At 37.6% G+C, this 18760-nt stretch overlaps 1 protein-coding gene across 1 annotated transcript in view; it reads left to right on the forward strand.

The window, feature by feature from the left end:
- LOC131973762 (1-phosphatidylinositol 4,5-bisphosphate phosphodiesterase gamma-2-like) overlaps nt 1-18760 on the forward strand; it is a 41923-nt gene that overhangs the window by 12386 nt on the left and 10777 nt on the right. Inside the window, exons 6-24 of the mRNA XM_059335837.1 lie at nt 85-169; nt 462-542; nt 1144-1187; nt 1304-1376; nt 3486-3587; nt 4366-4484; nt 5350-5435; nt 6216-6333; nt 7799-7967; nt 9466-9561; nt 10538-10624; nt 11566-11732; nt 12514-12714; nt 14708-14827; nt 14903-15083; nt 17062-17130; nt 17233-17342; nt 17488-17584; nt 17683-17755. Coding sequence (XP_059191820.1) covers nt 85-169; nt 462-542; nt 1144-1187; nt 1304-1376; nt 3486-3587; nt 4366-4484; nt 5350-5435; nt 6216-6333; nt 7799-7967; nt 9466-9561; nt 10538-10624; nt 11566-11732; nt 12514-12714; nt 14708-14827; nt 14903-15083; nt 17062-17130; nt 17233-17342; nt 17488-17584; nt 17683-17755 — 2078 coding nt within the window. The remainder of the gene's footprint in view (nt 1-84; nt 170-461; nt 543-1143; nt 1188-1303; nt 1377-3485; nt 3588-4365; nt 4485-5349; nt 5436-6215; nt 6334-7798; nt 7968-9465; nt 9562-10537; nt 10625-11565; nt 11733-12513; nt 12715-14707; nt 14828-14902; nt 15084-17061; nt 17131-17232; nt 17343-17487; nt 17585-17682; nt 17756-18760) is intronic.

Below are 18760 nucleotides of genomic sequence, written 5' to 3' on the forward strand. Positions count from 1 at the left end.
GGCACACAAGGCTGAAAGATCATTTCTAGGATTGTTGGACATGCTGTCCTCATCGTGTGTACTGTCTTTTTGTGTCCTTCCCAGCATCTCCATGAAAGAGCTGAAGGCTCTTCTAGCTTTGCTCAACTACAAGGCCCCCAATACTCGTGCTCTCAAAGACAAATTTCAGGTACTCCTGTCTTCTTCTCTTCATGTGATATCCTCATCATTGTTGTGTGTAATTCATTCAAATTAACAGTAAAATTTTTAAGACATCTCTCTCTCTCAGGCATTAGAGATATGGCTCCATAAATAAACCTACATAGACAATATTGACCTGGACAACCAGATCACTTTATGCAAACTGCATAATTTCTATCATGTCAGAGACTCTCAGTAACATGAACTAATTTGGAAATAAATGACACCGTTCTGTAGGTGTTTTGCAGTCTCAAATAAGGTTTTTTGTTTTGGTTTCACAGGAAGTGGGAGCAAAGAAAGACCGCCTGGACTTCGAGCAGTTTCATAAGTTGTACAACCTTATAATGTTTGAACAGAATGAGGTGAGTCTGATTCGATTACATTGAAGTAAATAGATAAGATAAGATAAGATAAGATAAGATAAGATAAGATAAGATAAGAAAAGATAAGATAAGATAAGATAAGATAAGATAAGATAAGATAAGATAAGATAAGATAAGATAAGATAAGATATGACTTTATTTATCCCACAGTGGGGAAATTTTGTTGCTCAAGGTACAGACATATAGATATAGAAGACAGAATATATAAAAAATAAGACATATACATACATTCTATATACATAATTTACATATATTTCTTCTATTTGGCATTTATTATTGATATATATTTTTTTGTGTTTGTTTGTTTTCCTGAAATTACTTTGCATTTTTACAGATATTGCACATTGGAGAAAATATATTTTAGCATGTCATATAGGTTAAATAGGTTGTTGCATGTAGTAGTATGAACATCAATGAAAAAATATATTTAAATATATAAGTGGTATATGACATATGCAATATAGAAAAATTAGAAGGCCTAATATAGGCCTAATGTGGTCGGATGTCAACAGAGATAAACTGTATATATTATTGAATATGTTTTTCTAGCATTTTCATTCCCATTATATTTTCAATTCAGATCCTTGAGGAGTTCAAAAAGGAATCATGTGCTTTTATCCTGGGGTGAGCTCTTGTTTTTCTAATTTTTGCTGAACCCTTGATCTTAACAAACCCGGATGTGAATGAAAGGCAACTTTTAGCATGGTATGACTTTCTGTTTGCTCTTCTCCATTATACAGTAACACAGATAAGCCAGATGCTTCTGCAGTTCTGCTCCACGACTTCCAACGATTCCTCATCTACCAGCAAAAGGTAAAATAAGCTACAGTTAATGATTATTACACCAGACAAAAGAGGTGCTGTTGTTGCTCGCTCTATTTGTCTCTCTCTTGTTCAATGTCCCTTCACTTCCCTGTCATATCCTTTCTGTCTGCTGTTAGATTAGTCCTATTTACAACCATGAAAGCAAGCAGGCTAAGAAACTGAACTAAGTGACATGTTCTGTCCCCCAAACCACAAACAGTGGAAACAACACCTATTGTCACACATATCTCACAGTCATTTTGTTGTTTTTGCCTTTTGTCTTTCGAGGCAATTGATAATTAGTCAATAGAGAACAAAAGAAATGACATCTTTTTGGAGGTCAACCTGGATCATTGCAGAAAATACTGTGGAGAGCTGATATCTGGGGTTAAATATCTTTAGCATAAAATGTTGTTAGCTGGTTGTTGTTAGCCGGTAGGTGGTTGTTGCTAGTTAGCCGACATATTTTTATCTAATGGTGCTGGCTGTAAGTGATCTGACATTTGTCGTCTGCTATGAGGTAGCTGAGGAAGATTGTTGATTGGTGGGTCAAGATTTGGATCATGGCAGAAAATAAGCTCTGTGGCAAACACATGTTTCTGATGCTTATACGTTTTGTTTAGCAGGATAATCTTCTGAAATGAACATCACTTTTATTATGTTTGAAGTGTTAATGCAGCTGACAGAAGTAAAAAGCTAACGTAATGCGATAGTGAACTACACCACAGTCTCATCACTTCTAGTCACTACTGTTACGCTTCAGACGGTCTCCGACAAGCTAACCAGTGGTTTTGACCAGCTTGTGAATCCGTAGCCTAATAAATTGTTTATGAACATAATTTACAATGTACAAGAGTATGCAAGAGCACTGAAAAACACGACTAGAGGCTGTGAGGTGGAATAGTGAGAGTTCCCGTCCTTGTCTTGTGTGATGACGTATAATGTCCCCGACAACCACTGTAGTCTCATTTAGCTGCTTGTTAGCAACTGCCTTTTTATTGACACATAAAACTTCAAAATTCACAAGTGGGGTATTTACTTATCTCGTACAACAAAACGTGAACATCTCTTGAGCTTGTGTTAACCACAGACCAGGCATCTAACTAAAAACCCTTTCAGAATCATCATTGAGTTTCAGAAGATAGACCTCATGGCGCTAAAATGCTAACTTACTCCAGGTTAAAGAACTCATTCCTGTGGCGCCCTATGATAGGCAAGAATTGACCAATCAGATTTGATTATTTGACAACTAAGTCTTAGTTGGGAAGGCCCCCAATTTTAGTGAACACTATATACTATATTAACCAGATAATACCCAATGTGATTCTACAGGGTCAGCGAGCAGTGGCAAAAGAAGTATTCATATCTTTTACTTCACTAAAAGTTCTTATAGCACACTGTGAAAATACTCCACTTCAAGTTAAAGTCCTGCATTCAAGCTCCAGTAAAGTAAAAATGCACCAGCATAAAAGTGTACTTGAAGTATCAAAAGTAAAAGTTAATCATGCAGAATGGACCCAATCTGATTGTTATATATTATATATAAATTATTGGAATATTACTATTGATGCACTGCACAGCATTTTGAAGGTGTCAAGGGCTAATTTAAACTACTTAATATACAGACATGTGGTTTGATTTATAAGAATGTGTAATCATGTTTTTCATGTTTCATACATGTACAAATCTCGACCTGAAAAGTTAAAAGTAGTCCACTAAATGTAGTGGAGTAAAAAGTACAATATTTGCCTCTAAATGTCGTGGAGTAGAAGTATAAATTTACATAAAATGGAAATACTCAAGTAAAGTACAGAAACCTCAAAATTGTACAGAAGTAAGTGTATTTAGTTACATTGCACCACTGTCAGCCACGAGTAAGGGAAAAATAAAAAATAGATATTATCTAAATAGAAAATACCAGTGACCAAATAATGAATAAATTAAACATTAATGTAATATTTTCAAATGAGACAGAATTAATTCAGAAGCAAATTAATCCTATTATATACAATTACTTATATAATTATGAATTCTTTTTTTATATTAATGAATAACCCTGCATACTGTTCATTGCTTTAATATTTTCCTCTCTTTTTTCTGTGTCTCTTCATCCCTCAGGAATCCTGGGCCAGTGACCTGAACCAAGTGAGAGAACTGATGACCACCTTCATCGATGACACCATGAGAAAAACCAATGACCCCGAGTTCACTGTCAGCGAGGTATTCTGCTCTAGTCTGTGTGTAACAGAGAAAGAAGATGCAAAAGTGTAACACACTACTGTGACAGAGGTTACTGTAGAACATGTTTTTATTAGCATACTTTGTGTTGTGGTTTGGCATCAAGTCGGTTATTAGAGTCTCTTCACTACATTTCATCAGTGGTGGAAAAAGTATTCAGATACCTTACTTAAGTAAAAGTACTAATACCACAATGTGAAATTACTACAAAGTACTACAAGTAAAAGTCATGCATTCAAAACTTACTGAAGTATCAGCATCAAAGTGTACTTAAAGTATCAAAAGTAAAAGTACTCGTTATGCAGAATGGACCCACACCTTGTGTAAAAAGTGTTTGAATTCTCTCAAGGGAGGGCTCATTTTAACTACTTGATATCCTGTGATGTTGTTTAATTAATAAAACAGTTTAATCATATAACATTGATCATGTGTTTCATGTTAAATTTTGAACTGAAAAGTAACTAAAGCTGTCAACCAAATGTTATGGAGTAAAAAGTACAATATTTGGCTCAAAATGTAGTGGAGTAGAAATATAAAGTCACATAAAATGGAAATACTCAAGTAAAGTACAAGTACCTCAAAATTGTAATGTACTTAGTTACATTCCACCACAAAATTTCATTAAAATTGTCAGTTTTGTTTGAAAAAGAATGATGAAAGCTTTGGTGATGTTATATTTGAAGTTTTATCTTTACTTAGTAAAATAATCACACAAATAATGAGGGACTGTTTTGAAGCTAAAGCCTTTCCCCTCTTCTAGTTCCTCAGTTTCCTCTTCTCCAAGGAGAACTCTATATGGGACGAGAAGTTTTCAAAAATCAACAACCTGGACATGAACAACCCTCTGTCCCATTACTGGGTCAGCTCCTCACACAACACGTCAGTATGACTCCACACACACACACACACACACACACACACACTAGATAGATAGATCCTTCCTCTGTATGTTTTATTTGGATTAAATCAAAGTGGATCATAGTCATCAATTAAGATAACATACTGTTCATTGTTCAAATCTAATACATAGAAATTTGAATATACACAGTTTCTTTGAAAGTTGGAATAATATTTTTTACCTCTTTCCATGAAATGATTGTGACAATATGATTAATTCATGACAGAAAAATTAAAATGAAACCACAATTAACAGAGGATTGTATCTGAAAACAAACAAACACTTTATGGGTGGCCGTGTAGTCACTTAAAATTAAAATCTCATCACTATCTTGTCATTATTTAGCTCAAATTCAAACAGCTGCCGTTGACCAAGTCTGCACAATTCTCAAAATGTTATATCTGATTAGTAAAAACAACTGCACATAGATCTTCATACCAACAGATACATGTATGTACAAGTTTATTGTGATAGAAGCTATAGTGATCTTTTTGTAAAATATATATAACATAATCCAGCATGGGCTACACGGTCGACTCCAGCCTGCGGCTCTTCTGTGTGGAGTTTGTATGTTCTCCCTGTGTCAGGGTTCTCACCGGGTACTCCGGCTTCCTCCCACAGCCCAAAAACATGCACTTAGGTTTAATTGGTGACTCTATATTGCCCGTATGTGTGTCAGCCCTGCGATTGTCTGGCAACCTGTCCAGGGTGTACCCCGCCTCTCACCCAATGACAGTTGGGATAGGCTCCAGCCCCCCACGACCCGAGTGCGGATAAGCCGAGAAGGATAATGAATGAATGAATGAATAATCCAGCATGTCTCCTGTTTGGTGTGTTTTTCAACAGCTACCTGACAGGTGATCAGATCCGCAGTGAGTCGTCCACAGAGGCCTACGTGCGCTGTCTGCGTCTGGGATGCCGCTGTGTTGAATGTCAGTATAAACCAGCCCCAGTGTGCTGCACTTATCTTGGATGCATCAGGGTTCATACAGCTGCTTGAAATCCTTGAAAATGCTTGGATTTTAATGTTGAATTTCAAGGTTTGAAAAGTGCTTGGATTTTGGATTCAGTGCTTGTAAATGCTTGAAATTCTTACTGTGTTTCTCTTGCAATCTGACTATAGATAACCGCATTTTCAAAAAAACTGAATAGCCTAAAACCTATCTGAAATGAAGACCGCTCCGCCTGTGTCTCACCTGCGTCTTTCCTGCGTCTCGCCTGCGTCTTCTTGTTTCTGAGATGTTTCTTGTTGCTCTACCCTGTATCTTCTTCCTGAAGGGAGTTTTTCAAATTCATAGTAGATGTGCGGGGTCCTGAAGTATTTGTGTGGGTAGTGTTTAGTTCCACCAGCTGCCGGTTGATGAATTTTGTGAGCTCACTTTTGCTCCTATTCCCTAGATTCCCATGCCGAGATGTTTTATGAGATTAGCAAACTACTTTTAGTTGTTAAAAGTGTAATACCATTGCTGGTGGTATGGTTAAGTGAAATTACCCCTTTTAGTATCGAAGTACTCATCTAAAACATGCCATTTACAACCGTTGAAAGGTACTGGAAAAGCTTGAAAATGGACCTTGAAAGTCCTTGAAAAGTGCTTGAATTTGACCACTGAAATATTGTACGAACCCTGATGCATTTAAGTTCACAGTTTTAAAAAGATACTTATGCCTACCCCTACTAAGTATCATTGTCTGTGTGTTATGATTCTGTCCAGTGGACTGCTGGGAAGGACCCGGGGAGCCAATCATCTACCATGGCTGGACCAGGACGACCAAGATCAAGTTTGAGGATGTGGTCAAAGCCATCAATGATCACGCTTTTGTCACATCAGAGTTAGTATCACAAAAAACACTGGCCCTCATTTATGAAATGAGGGCTGGAAAAAAAGCGTCATTTAAATCTCACGCCCTAATGTATACTCGATTCAGAGGCCTTGCCCCGAGAGTTTACGGCACTGAAGAATTCAATACGGCCAAAAAGAGGATTTTTTTTTCCTTTTATTTTTTTTAAAGTCACCTTTTTAGCAAAATGCATGGTTACAAATAACAACACAGAGAAGCAAAATAGACATTTTACAGAAATATGCAGCAGATATTTAATTTATACATTGTGATATATAAAGCCTATTAGCCTATATAATAGGCAAATTTTGTTATCATTATGATGGAGAGATATTTTTCACTTCTTTACTTTTAGTAAAAATTCTGTCCCAGACAGAAGTGTGTGTGGCAGCACTTTTTGGAAATGTTTCTATTTGGGCACCAAGTCAAGTCAAGTTTCAGGGTGTATTTATTTTTAATGATGTTTTATTGAAATATGATGTAGCCTAAACCGGCTTTGGTTTGTCACCATTAAAATAAAACTCACCGCAAAGTTTTATTAGCTCCAGGCATCAATGCTATAGTCTAAGAACAATTATCTGACTCAGAGGTGTGGACTTCATTGATAAATGCAGAGTCTTGCGTAGAAATGATCGTACGGCCACCTTACGCTCACTTTCTGTCGTACACTCGTTTGATAAATGAGGGCAAATGTCTACATGTCTGTCATGACATTTGTCTGTTTACAATAAGCTGCCGGCCCCTCTGTGTACAATAAGTGAAGCAGCGGCAGTGAATTCTAAACAACAGCGGTGGAGGAACGGCCCGTCATGCTGTTCATGATTCTACACACTCAAGCAAAGCTATTCGATTACTGTCGCAGTGAGAGGCGTGTTTCTGATGAACAGTCTCCTCACTTTGATGCCTCTGTTACTACCTCTGAAGGCAGCACGTTCAGATTGCAGGCAGAATGTTACAGAGGGTAATATCGTGCCTTGAAACGACAGTTTGAAAGGGGCTTACACACACACACAACACACAAGATTAAAAGAAAAAGTTGTTTTTCTTATTCGAATGACTTTGTTAATCCACAGTAATCTCACTAACTCCCATTCATATTAATTTGAGGTTTTTATGAAAACACTTTGCCCACACCAGTGATTGTATTTTAATTTTTTGTACTATTTGTCATTAAACTACACCAAGATGTTGTTTTTGTCTCAATTTGATCTTAACATTTTGCTCAACATTTTAAATACACTAGTGCAAAGATTTGTGTGTTTCAATCGGTTTCAATATACCTTTTGACCCATTTTTTTTAGTCTTTTAAAAATAAAACTTAATGCCAAAGCCGAAATTTCTATAAATAATTACAAGTCTCATTTCCTTCATTTGACAATATCTAACCTTTCAGCTGATTTTTACATGAAGTAATTTCAAACCACCTATTGTCTCAAACACATCATCTCTCTTTCAGGTTCCCAGTGATCCTGTCCATTGAGGAGCATTGCTCTGTGGAGCAGCAGCGTCAGATGGCTCGCATCTTCAAAGACGTGTTTGGAGATAAACTGCTGATTGAACCTGTGGAGCAGATGGCTGAGCAGCTTCCTTCACCTTCACAGCTGAAGGGCAAGATCATACTCAAGGTGCTGTGTCTGTCTAAACATACTGATCCGTCCGTGGAATTAAGTCACTGGTTATCATTATTTATGATCAGTGGTGGACGAAGTATTCAGATCCCTTACTTTAGTAAAAGTACTAATACCAAACTGTTTTGAAGTACTGCATTCAAAACTTAGGGTGAATTTGGGTAATGTGGGACACTTTTTGCAATTGTGACTTTGTTATATTTTTCTGAATTTAAAAATATTTTATGTAATTTCAGTCACATGACACCCATGGTAGACCAATAGTAAATGTTTTGATGACTATATTTACTTTAAGCAGGAAATAAACCAGCCGAACCTTAAGTGTCCCACATTACCTGAATCCACCCTACTTAAGTAAAAGTACAAAAGAATCTGCATCAAAATGTGCTTAAAGTATCAAAAGTAAAAGTACTCATTATGCAGAATGGACCTACTCAGATTGTTTTATATATTCCAAATATATTATTGGGTTATTATTGTTGATGAATTTATCTAAGCAGTGTTTGCATTTTCTCAAGGTAGTGCTCATTTTAACTACATAGTGTATTTTTATGAGGTTTACGATTCAAGATGTCATTGTAATGCAACTAATGCAGTGCCCGTAGGAAGTATGTATTCATACATTACATGCCACACTACAACGTAAGCAACTCCATAAAACACTTACTTTTCATAAGGTACGCACACCATCCAGCACATACACATTGAACATTGATATTTGCTGGAAACTATTTGAATGTTATTGGAAAATCAAACCTTGTAGCGTACTTTTATGTTAAGTACTTTAGGTACTTTAGCCTACCTATCTCGAAAGATAGGTAGGCTAAATAGACTTACAGATGAGATGAGTCAGGCGTGGAAATCCAGAGTGAATTGTGTTACTGACCAGGTGTAGGCCTATCACACAATGAGACGGAGCTCCACTAAAAGGCGTCTGATCAGAAACAGTGCAATGCCGCAACACGTCCTACGTAAATAATGATATTTTGCAAAAATGAATTCAATTATGTACGTATGCTCTCATATATAAGGAGCTTGAAAAAGACATTCAGACATTACACAGATGTAATAGATAGTCTAAAAAGATAATAAATACTTTAATGGTAAAAGATAAAGTGGCGATGGATGCAAATGATGTGTTATTCTACATTTAGGGTATGTGTTGCTGTGGGAAAGAAACTGTTCTTTAGTCTGTTTGTCAGTGATTTGTGTTAATTAAAAAGAATGTCCAATCACTTTGAATGCATCATGTTTTTTATGTTAAATCTTGACGAGAAAAGTAACTTAAGCTGGCAGCTGAATGTAGTGGAGTAAAAAGTACAATATTTGACTCTAAATGTCGTAGAGTAGAAGTATAAAGTTAAATAAAAAGGAAATACTCAAATAAAGTACAAATACCTCAAAATTGTACTTAAGTACAGGAGTTGAGTAAATGTACTTAGTTACTTTCCATCACTGCTTATGACTCTACTCTCCTTGTTTCCTTCCTGCACAGCACAAGAAGCTCAGTGTGGAGGGAGGAGGAGTCACTAAAGACTTCAGGAAGGGGCAGAAACAGGGAGATCTGGAGATCTGGGACCCTGTGGACCAGGTACTGTCAGAGGGGTCAAATGGGTATGGCAAAGTTGTGAGTTAACCTTAATTGAGAATAATCTATGTCGAACCTTTTTACATAACACATTGGGCCAGTATCACAAAACAAGGTCAGCTGCTTTGTGATCAAGCTGGTTATCAGCTAAATTCTGTTTGGTTCAGATTATACTCATGTAAAAGTGATCAGGCTATATACATTTTAACCCTCTGGAGTCCACGAAAGCGCGGGAGCACGACTTCTTCATGACGTCACAACATAAAAACGAAACAGCATGGAGCCCTGCTGTCAGCTGACCTCTAAAGATTTGGCTTTTATAGAGGTTCCCATGTCCAATTTAATGCACTAACCCTTTTTTAGCAAAGGTTAAAAAAAACACCTTGAAGTGTATTAACATGATTTTACTTTTTTTGCAGAGATTTTTCTAATTTAGCTTTGTGCATTTAGCATTTGTAATGCAATCTTTTGTGTTTACTTTTTTGTTTTTTGTCATTTTTGTGTGTTTTTTGTATTTTTATTATGTTTTTGGTGTGTTTTGAGTGTGTTTTTTGTAATTTATTTATGTTCAAAATGTTGATCCAGTAATTGAAAATGAAAATAATAATCAGGTCATATAGGTGAGGTTGTGCTGACAATAATGATACCAACACGTCATGGTAAAGATTTTTAAGTGGTTTATACAGGCAGAATGAAAAGGAGTCAAAAACCAACAAAATAGCCCCAAACTCCAGAGGGTTAAGTAATGTGAATGCTTAGACTTCTAAGAATTAATGCACTGTATGACAACAGGCTGTACATTTAAAAAATGCCAAGAGAAATTATGAGTGTAGACTTCATGTACAGTGTGTATCATTGTAGAGATTTCCTTCTTGATATGGATGATTTATATTTCAACTTGACTGACTTGTTATGAAGAGCTTCCCCAGCTTGTTTGCATGTGAAGTTAAACACGTATGTTTTAATTTCTCTTTCTCAGCGGTGGAATAGGCACTACTGTGTGATCTCTGATGACAAGCTGTACTATGCAGAGGAGTACGAGGAGGAGGAAGAAGATCCCAGGAAGGTAAAAAGCAAAAAAAAAAAAAAAGAAGCAATATTTTGAAGTAGTAGTTTATACAAAATATCACAGGCCCATAGGTGTAACAATTAAATCATAAATGTCTACAAGATCTGTTAACTGTAAGAAGTGAAGAGCCATAGTTGTGGAAATATATTTATTGAGCATAATCTTGACTAAAACAACCAGATTTCATGCAAGTACACTTGAATATCTCTGCTATTCCTCATTCACATGCATATAGCACACTGCTTACTGCAGGGCTGCTGAGGCCACGCCCCTATTGAAACCACGGCCATTGGTATGGCCATGCCCATGTGGAGGCCACGCCCCCTATATGCACTGTGCATTCCTCAATCACATGTTCGATTCAACATTTACATGCTGAATGGGACTTTTTTGGAGGGAGACCAGCTCATTTTTTATTAAACATTTTGAATGGGACTTTTTGGGGGGATTTTTGGAGGGAGGGGGGTCGGGGCAATATTTAACTCAACATTCATGTTTTTTGTTGTTCAATGAAAGAATTGATTGTTCAGTGAAAATAATTAAAACTTGATAAAGTTAAAAAATAAATCTGTTGAAATGTCATGTTTTTTTTAATTTTGAATATTTACAAAATTCCCCAGCTTAACTTCCCATGGAACATTTCCATTCCACATATCCCTTTGCAAACCTACTTTTGATGAGTGGAAAACACAGAAAAGAACCAACAAAGGGAATTAAAAAGCAAGGCATATGCTTTAAACAATGCAAAAAATATATTTTTTTTTAAATCAGCTTTGTAAATGTTTTATGTATTTGAATGTCTCAAGGATACCCACAATACATTTGGGTGAGAAACTCCAGTATATTGGAGAACAGTTCTTTCAATGTTATATTGGTCAGTGATCATTTTCCTACAAACCACAACAAGAAACAAGAAGTGTTGTTCTTGTGTTTCTCAGTACCAGGACTTGCACCTCTCAGAGCCGTGGTTTCATGGTGACATGGAGAATGGCCGGGCGATGGCCGAGCGACTGATCGCTGACTACTGTGCAGAGAACGGGGAAAGAGATGGCACCTTTCTGGTTCGATTAAGCGAAACCTACATCACAGTCAGCCTCTCCTTCTGGTACATCCATCTTGATCTCAGTCCAACCTAAAACTTTTGATATGATCGTTTTTTTGTGTGATATATGACTCCGGCCTGCGGCTCTTCTATGTGGAGTTTGCATGTTCTCCCCGTGTCAGCATGGGTTCTCACTGGGTACTCTGGCTTCCACAGTCCAAAAACATGCACTTAGGTTTAATTGGTGACTCTAAATTGTCCGTAGGTGTGAATGAGAGCGTGAATGGTTGTCTGAATCTGTGTGTCAGTCCTGAGATAGTCTGGCTACCTGTCCAGGGTGTTCCCTGCCTCTCGCCCAATGTCAGCTGGGATCAGCTCCAGCCCCCCTCAACCCGAGTGCAGATAAGCAGAGAAGGAGAGTAAATGAATAAACCTAGTAATTCATGCTAGCAAGGTTTGATACTGTAAGCTAGTTTTGCTCCAATTAATACTCTTGTATTTCTGTGTGTTTTATAATTGTTATTGCAACTTTCAGTTTGCAAACTGTAGCTTTATCCAACTTAATGCTCAGCTCATTGGCTAATTGACGTACGGCCGCAGAACTGAGCGCTGTTTCAGTTCAGTGAGTACTGATACGTCATAGATAAAATAAAAATAAAAAAATACACAGATCGATTAAAAATTCCACGTGATCGACCAAATTCTTAATCCATTGCAGGGAACAATTTTTGTCCAAATAGAATTAGATTAGATTAGAATACTTTTTCTTTTATAATTTTTAGATTGTGTGATTGTGTAATATATTTATGTCATATTTATATCATGTTTTCTGCATGTATTCCAGGCGCAGTGGGAGGGTCCAGCACTGTCGTATTCGCTCTGGTTCAGAGGGGGGACAAACTTACTACTACCTGACACCGAACCTGCACTTTCCCAGCGTGTACAGCCTGATCTATCACTACAGAGAAAACCCACTGCGCTGCCAAGACTTCGAACTGCGCCTCACTGATGCCGTGCCACGGCCCAACCCACATCTAAACGAGGGGTTTGTCATATATGAGTCTGATACATCAGGGGGGACTGAGTACACATGCTAAAAATGATTGAACTGTGTAAGGAAGGCTCGGTCGGAACTAGCCAGAGCTCAACTTGCCTTTGGGCCCATCAATGTCTGTCAAGCCAGTGACATTTATGAGATATTTATTATGGTCTATAGAGGGTTTTCACCGCGTCACGTTCTGGACGGTAACCTTGCTGCGCTGCCATATTGGAGACACACGGTGTTAAGAAATGAATGGAGTACAATGGAGAATTGTGCGCTTTGGATACTTTAAGTGAATGTAGCCTTGTCTAAACAACAGAAAAGTTCATCAAAACGCATCCCAAGATGCAAAGACATATAGGGAAGGACTTGGATCACAAGAAAAGGTGCAATATTTAGAGAAATTACAGTGTATTGGCGTTGCAGATCCCTACGAGCTGGCTCCCTCTTATTGGATCTATGAAATACAGCACATTGTAGCTCTACATTTTAAGAACGATGACAATAACATATTAAATCATTAATGTCACATGCTGTAGCTTGATATGAATTATATCAATTATGTCAAACTTTATTTATATGGAACATTAAAAATAGCCAATGTCCTACCAAAGTGCTTTACAGTAAAATAAGAAAACAGTAAAAACAATAAAAGCAATAATTATTTTTACTATTTACTATTAGAAATATTATTATCATTACACTGGAAATTTGTTATGAGTGGCTGCAATCAACAATTCACTTAGATGACAAGAGTAAATGAGCTTTGCCAACCACAAGCGTCTCCTTTCCTCTGATAACTTCTGGAATTCCTCTGCCTCGTTTTTAATTAACTTTTGGAAGTCGATAATATTCCAAATGTTTTTCTCGGTCAGATTTATTGGTACAACCTAGAACACAGCAATAATTAACCATTTTCCTTGAGGACGTTTGGGAACTACCACAGCGCCTGTGCGGAGTACCTCCAATATGGCGACTTCTGGTCTGATGACGCATCGTGAAAACCATCTATAATTAACGGGAAACAGTTTTTTTTCAGCATTGCACTCCTATAACATTGTTGGACTCTCAATGGAAAGTTGAAAAGAAAGGATCAGAACTGGAGCAGCAAAAAACACACATAACAACTTTCTTATTCCATACATTCATCGTCCTTGAAAACATGCTAGTAGCTGCTAATCAGTGGTGGAATGTAACTAAGTACAGATGTAACTTTATACTTCTACTACACTACATTTTGAGACAAATATTGTACTTTTACTCTACTACATTTAGCTGACAGCTTTAGTTACTTTTCAGGTCGAGATTTTACATGAAAATGATGATAAATTGATTAGACTTTTATTAATTAAGCCTCATAAAAGTATATTAAGTAGTTAAAATTAGCCTTATTTTTACAAAATGAAAATGCTTTTTACATAAATGCATCAATACATATGATCTCATAACTTATTTAGAATATATAAAACAATCTGAATGGAGCATTCAACATAACAAGTAATTTTGATACTTTAAATACATTTTGAAGCTGATACTTTTGTACTTTTAGTTAAGTAAGTTTTGAATGCAGGACTTTTAATTATAGTGGAGTAATTTCACAGTTTGGAGTGTATATTTGGTAGATCTGTGCTGTGGTCAAGTACTACAACAACCAATTGCCTAAAGTAATCATTCTATTTACAATATACAGTATATAGCTAAATTTCAGGGTACTATATTTTTCATACTACTAACCTCTCACTGATGCTTTGTGTCAATGACAAAACTTTTCACTTTCACTCTCATACACCCACAGCAGCACAGTCACTCTTTCCCCTCTTTCTTTACTTCATTTACTGGCATGAAAGTGAAAACACCTCATTTGCCAAAGCCGCATACTTTAGGGTCAACTGACAGATACCACTGACTGAAGACTTGTATTTTGATAACTTGCTTCACACACACATAGACACACACACAATATAACTATCCCTGTGTATGTGTGTGTGTTGTGCAGGTGGTTCTACAGTAACTTGAGCAGAGGTCAGGCAGAAGATTACCTGCTGAGGATTCCTAGGGATGGAGCTTTCCTCATCCGACAGAGAGAAGATTCCGACTCCTTTGCCATCACATTCAGGTACAATGACACTTAAGACTTTATTTCCCATGGCCAGATTTTATTTTGTGTGTAATAATCATCTCCCTCTTTCAGAGGTGACGGTAAGGTGAAACATTGTCGGATCCAGAAGGAGGGCGGCATGTACCTGCTGGGCAGCACAACAGAGTTTGAGAGCCTTGTGGAGCTGGTCAACTACTTCAGGAAGAAGCCACTGTATCGCAAGATCAAGCTACGTTACCCAGTCACCCCCAAGCTGGTAGACCAGTTCAGCAAAGTGAGTTACTGTAGAATACATACAAAGACCAGAGAAACTGTTCACAATTCCTGTAGGATAATGTACTATAGAAGCAAATATTAGACTGATGGGAATGTCATTAGCTTTGCAGGTATTTGGTCATAAAACAAAATATTGGACAACTGAGATTTATACCATATGATGGCGCCAGAAAAGGAATCAAATCATCAAAATGATTACAATTCATCATGACGGGGATATGAATGGGTGTACCAAACTTTATGGCAATCCATCTGATAATTGTTAGGATATTTCACAAAAATGTCAACCTGCTGGGGAGACTTGAACGAATCACCATTATTGATGAGAGCAAACAACAATGCCTCTAAATAGACCCACAACCAATCAGAGCAATGAAGACGGTGATGCTGAGTGACATATGCAAGTTGGGCTGCTTGCTTGTATTCAAGCAGGACAAACATGGTGGCGTAGTCACAAACTTTCTTAAATAAATAGACCATACAATAACAGAATCTTGATTCATTTTTGATCAGGGCTGCCTAGTTTGATAGCTGGAAGTCATTCATCCTATCAAAAATCAGTCTGAATGGTAGAGTGACCTGACTCATCTGCCAAAGCAAATACAAATAATATTGGCAGATTCATCTGGTTTTCAGGCTATTATCATCAAGAATCAACATCAGGATTCATAATCTTGGAACCATGAATGTCTATGCAAATGTTTGTTTCAAAGTCCACCCTCCAGCTTTAACCTGACCGACTGACACTCTCATTTTTCAGCCCAACTGCTGAAAAAAATTAAAACGTGTTTTTTTTTTACATGTATCGCCAACAAAGTGGTCACCAAGGATCCTAGATCTTAGACTTGCCTTTTATTTTGTCCCATGTTCTAGCCCTGCTACTTAAGACTAATAGGCATGTTTCCACTGAGGACTTTTTGGAAAGCGGTGTTTTGGCCACGCCCACTAGTTAGTTCCCCTCGGCCTCTGTTATACAGGTACTTTTGTAGCAGCTAACCAACTGAGTTTGAAAGTGACGTAAATAGTTCTGCGATACTTACGTGATTATTCACCAACAATTTTGACCGTGACATCAGTGACATGATGCTGACAACAGACCGACGCGGCAAGTCCAAACCGTTGAGACATCAACATGTTTGCATTACAGTCCAATACCTCGCCGAAACGCCCCTAATTTGAATATGAGCTGTCCAGAGCGGTCTTTTGACCGGACTTTTTTTGGCCCTGTCAAAGAGCAGGTTCGTTTTTCTCCCCTGAAGAAAGCCTGGTTGCTGATTGGATAGAATGCTAAGCAGGATATGACGTAGTATACGACGCCACAACAACACGCGCCATTTGTAAAAGCCGGCTCAGTAGCGAGTAGTCAAACGCGACATAAACATAAACATAAGCCCCTTTCATAGTGTGGTCCTGCAAATCCCCGCTATATTGCTGGTGAGTTCTGTGCCAGCTCTTCACCTTAGGGCGTTCATAGTGATCCCGCAAAGGCTTGATTTTCTGTCCTTTCATAGTGCAGTCCGGCGTTGCGGAAGAGGTGCACAGTATCACAATGCTAATAGGCTAACAGTTAGCTCTGTAGCAGTACAGTGTGTATGTGCTATGGAAGGAGAGCTGATGGTTTCTTGTTCTCGATTCTCTCGTCTCAGTCTGCTCTGCTTATTTCTTTTAAAAATGGCGCTGTTTTGTTGTGGTTGTGTCAAGTTCTACTCACGTCATATCCCACCTCAACCATATCCAATCAGCGTCGCCTAGTTAGAAGCGGCTCAGAAAGTACCTACCCGAGGCAGGTACTTTCTGAGACGCTAACCGGTGAAGTTGGGCTGATCCTCTCTCCCAAGCCACACCCATAGCGGCTCACTGGAGGGAAAAGTACCTAATGGTAACGCGCCTATTATCAGTTTTCAAACATGTTACTAAACCTAATAACATGTTATCTGCCCCTGACTGGTACCTACCTGTGTATTGTGTTGACACAGGAGAAAGACTGTGCCTCTCTGTATGATGTGAAGACATACGTGGAACCCAACGAGATTCAGCCCTCACTGGTGTGTATACACGGCTACACCCTGTCCACTCTGGTTGTTGGTTTTTGTGTGTTATTTCTTTTGATAAAGACATTCATGTTTGTGTGTGTTTTTCTCCTTTAGCCCCAAAATACAGTTAGGGCTGCATATAGCTACCAGGCCAAAAAAACAGATGAGCTCAGCTTCAGTAAAGGAGCTTTGATACACAATGTATCAAAGGAGAGTGATGGATGGTGAGTCCACACCCACACATGGACTGCAACAGGCTATAAACCAGTTTTTAGTATTTGCTATATTTTAGGAATAAGTCACTTTATTCACCTGCATATTGCATGTTCATCTGGACTGTTCACATTGTCCTTGGCATTTTACCCACAGGTGGAAAGGTGACTATGGAGGAAAGTTACAGCATTTCTTCCCATCCAACTATGTAGAGGAAGTGTCCAACAATGTCACACTTGAGACCAAAGGACAGGTAAAGATGAAAGTTTAGTGAGAGAGTTTCAATGGAAGTCAATCAGAATAGAGACTGACTGAAAATAATCTCTGGGTATTTATGATGTGTTAAAACAGGATGAGGAAGAGAACCCATTGGGTGAACTATGTAAGGGTGTTGTGGACATCTCCAAGTGCACCATCCAAAACTGTGAGTTATTTTAGTGTCTGATGCTTTACATTCACATACAAAAAAGACACAAAATGATAAAAAAAAGAAACAAAATGACTAAAAAAAGACACAAAATGATAAAAAAACACACAAAATTACTAAAAAAAGACACAAAATGACTAAAAAAAGACACAAAATGATAAAAAGACACTAAATGACTAAAAAAGACACAAAATTACCAAAAAAGACACAAAATGATAAAAAAAATCACAAAATGACTAAAAAAAGACACAAAATGACTAAAAAAGACACAAAATTACCAAAAAACACACAAAATGATAAAAAAAAAATCACAAAATGACTAAAAAAAGACACAAAATGACTAAAAAAAGACACAAAATGACTAAAAAAGACACAAAATTACCAAAAAAGACACAAAATGATAAAAAAAGACACAAACTGACAATCACTTTCCTCACAACACTGATGTTGCTTTTTGTGGTAGCTGAACAACCAGCCTGTTCTCCTGTCAAAAACGTTGATATAGATTGTTTGTACAGACAGCGAAAAACGAGCGATATTGACGTATTTCCCCGTCCTCTTTAATGTGTCCACCGCCATCTTGCTGACGTAGTAGTGATTGACAGACAAGAGATGTTTATGTTCGTGTCCTGTTTGAAAACAAAAGTAAACCATTTTTTCATACAACGTTTTTACGTAACTTGTGGTAGTCACGCAACCCTTGTAACGACTTAATTTCCGGCCTTACCAGGAAGTTTTTTTCCCTAAACCTAGGTCAGTGGTTTTACAATTAAAATCCACAGAAACTGCAGCCTTTTTTATAACGCGGACCGTATGTGTGTGCTATTCTTAGAATGCGCCATTGAATCGCAAGCCGCGATACCGACATATGTGCCGTAATTTGTGGTACTGGGAGGGCAAACCAGCTAATAATCTGGGCGTCAATTAAACCAAAGTCATAGAAGCCCAGTTATTTTCATCTAGATTCTCCAAAGTTCATGACCCTGTAAAATAACAAGAAAA

Source organism: Centropristis striata, chromosome 6 (assembly GCF_030273125.1).
Source record: "Centropristis striata isolate RG_2023a ecotype Rhode Island chromosome 6, C.striata_1.0, whole genome shotgun sequence".
Lineage (NCBI taxonomy): Eukaryota > Metazoa > Chordata > Actinopteri > Perciformes > Serranidae > Centropristis > Centropristis striata.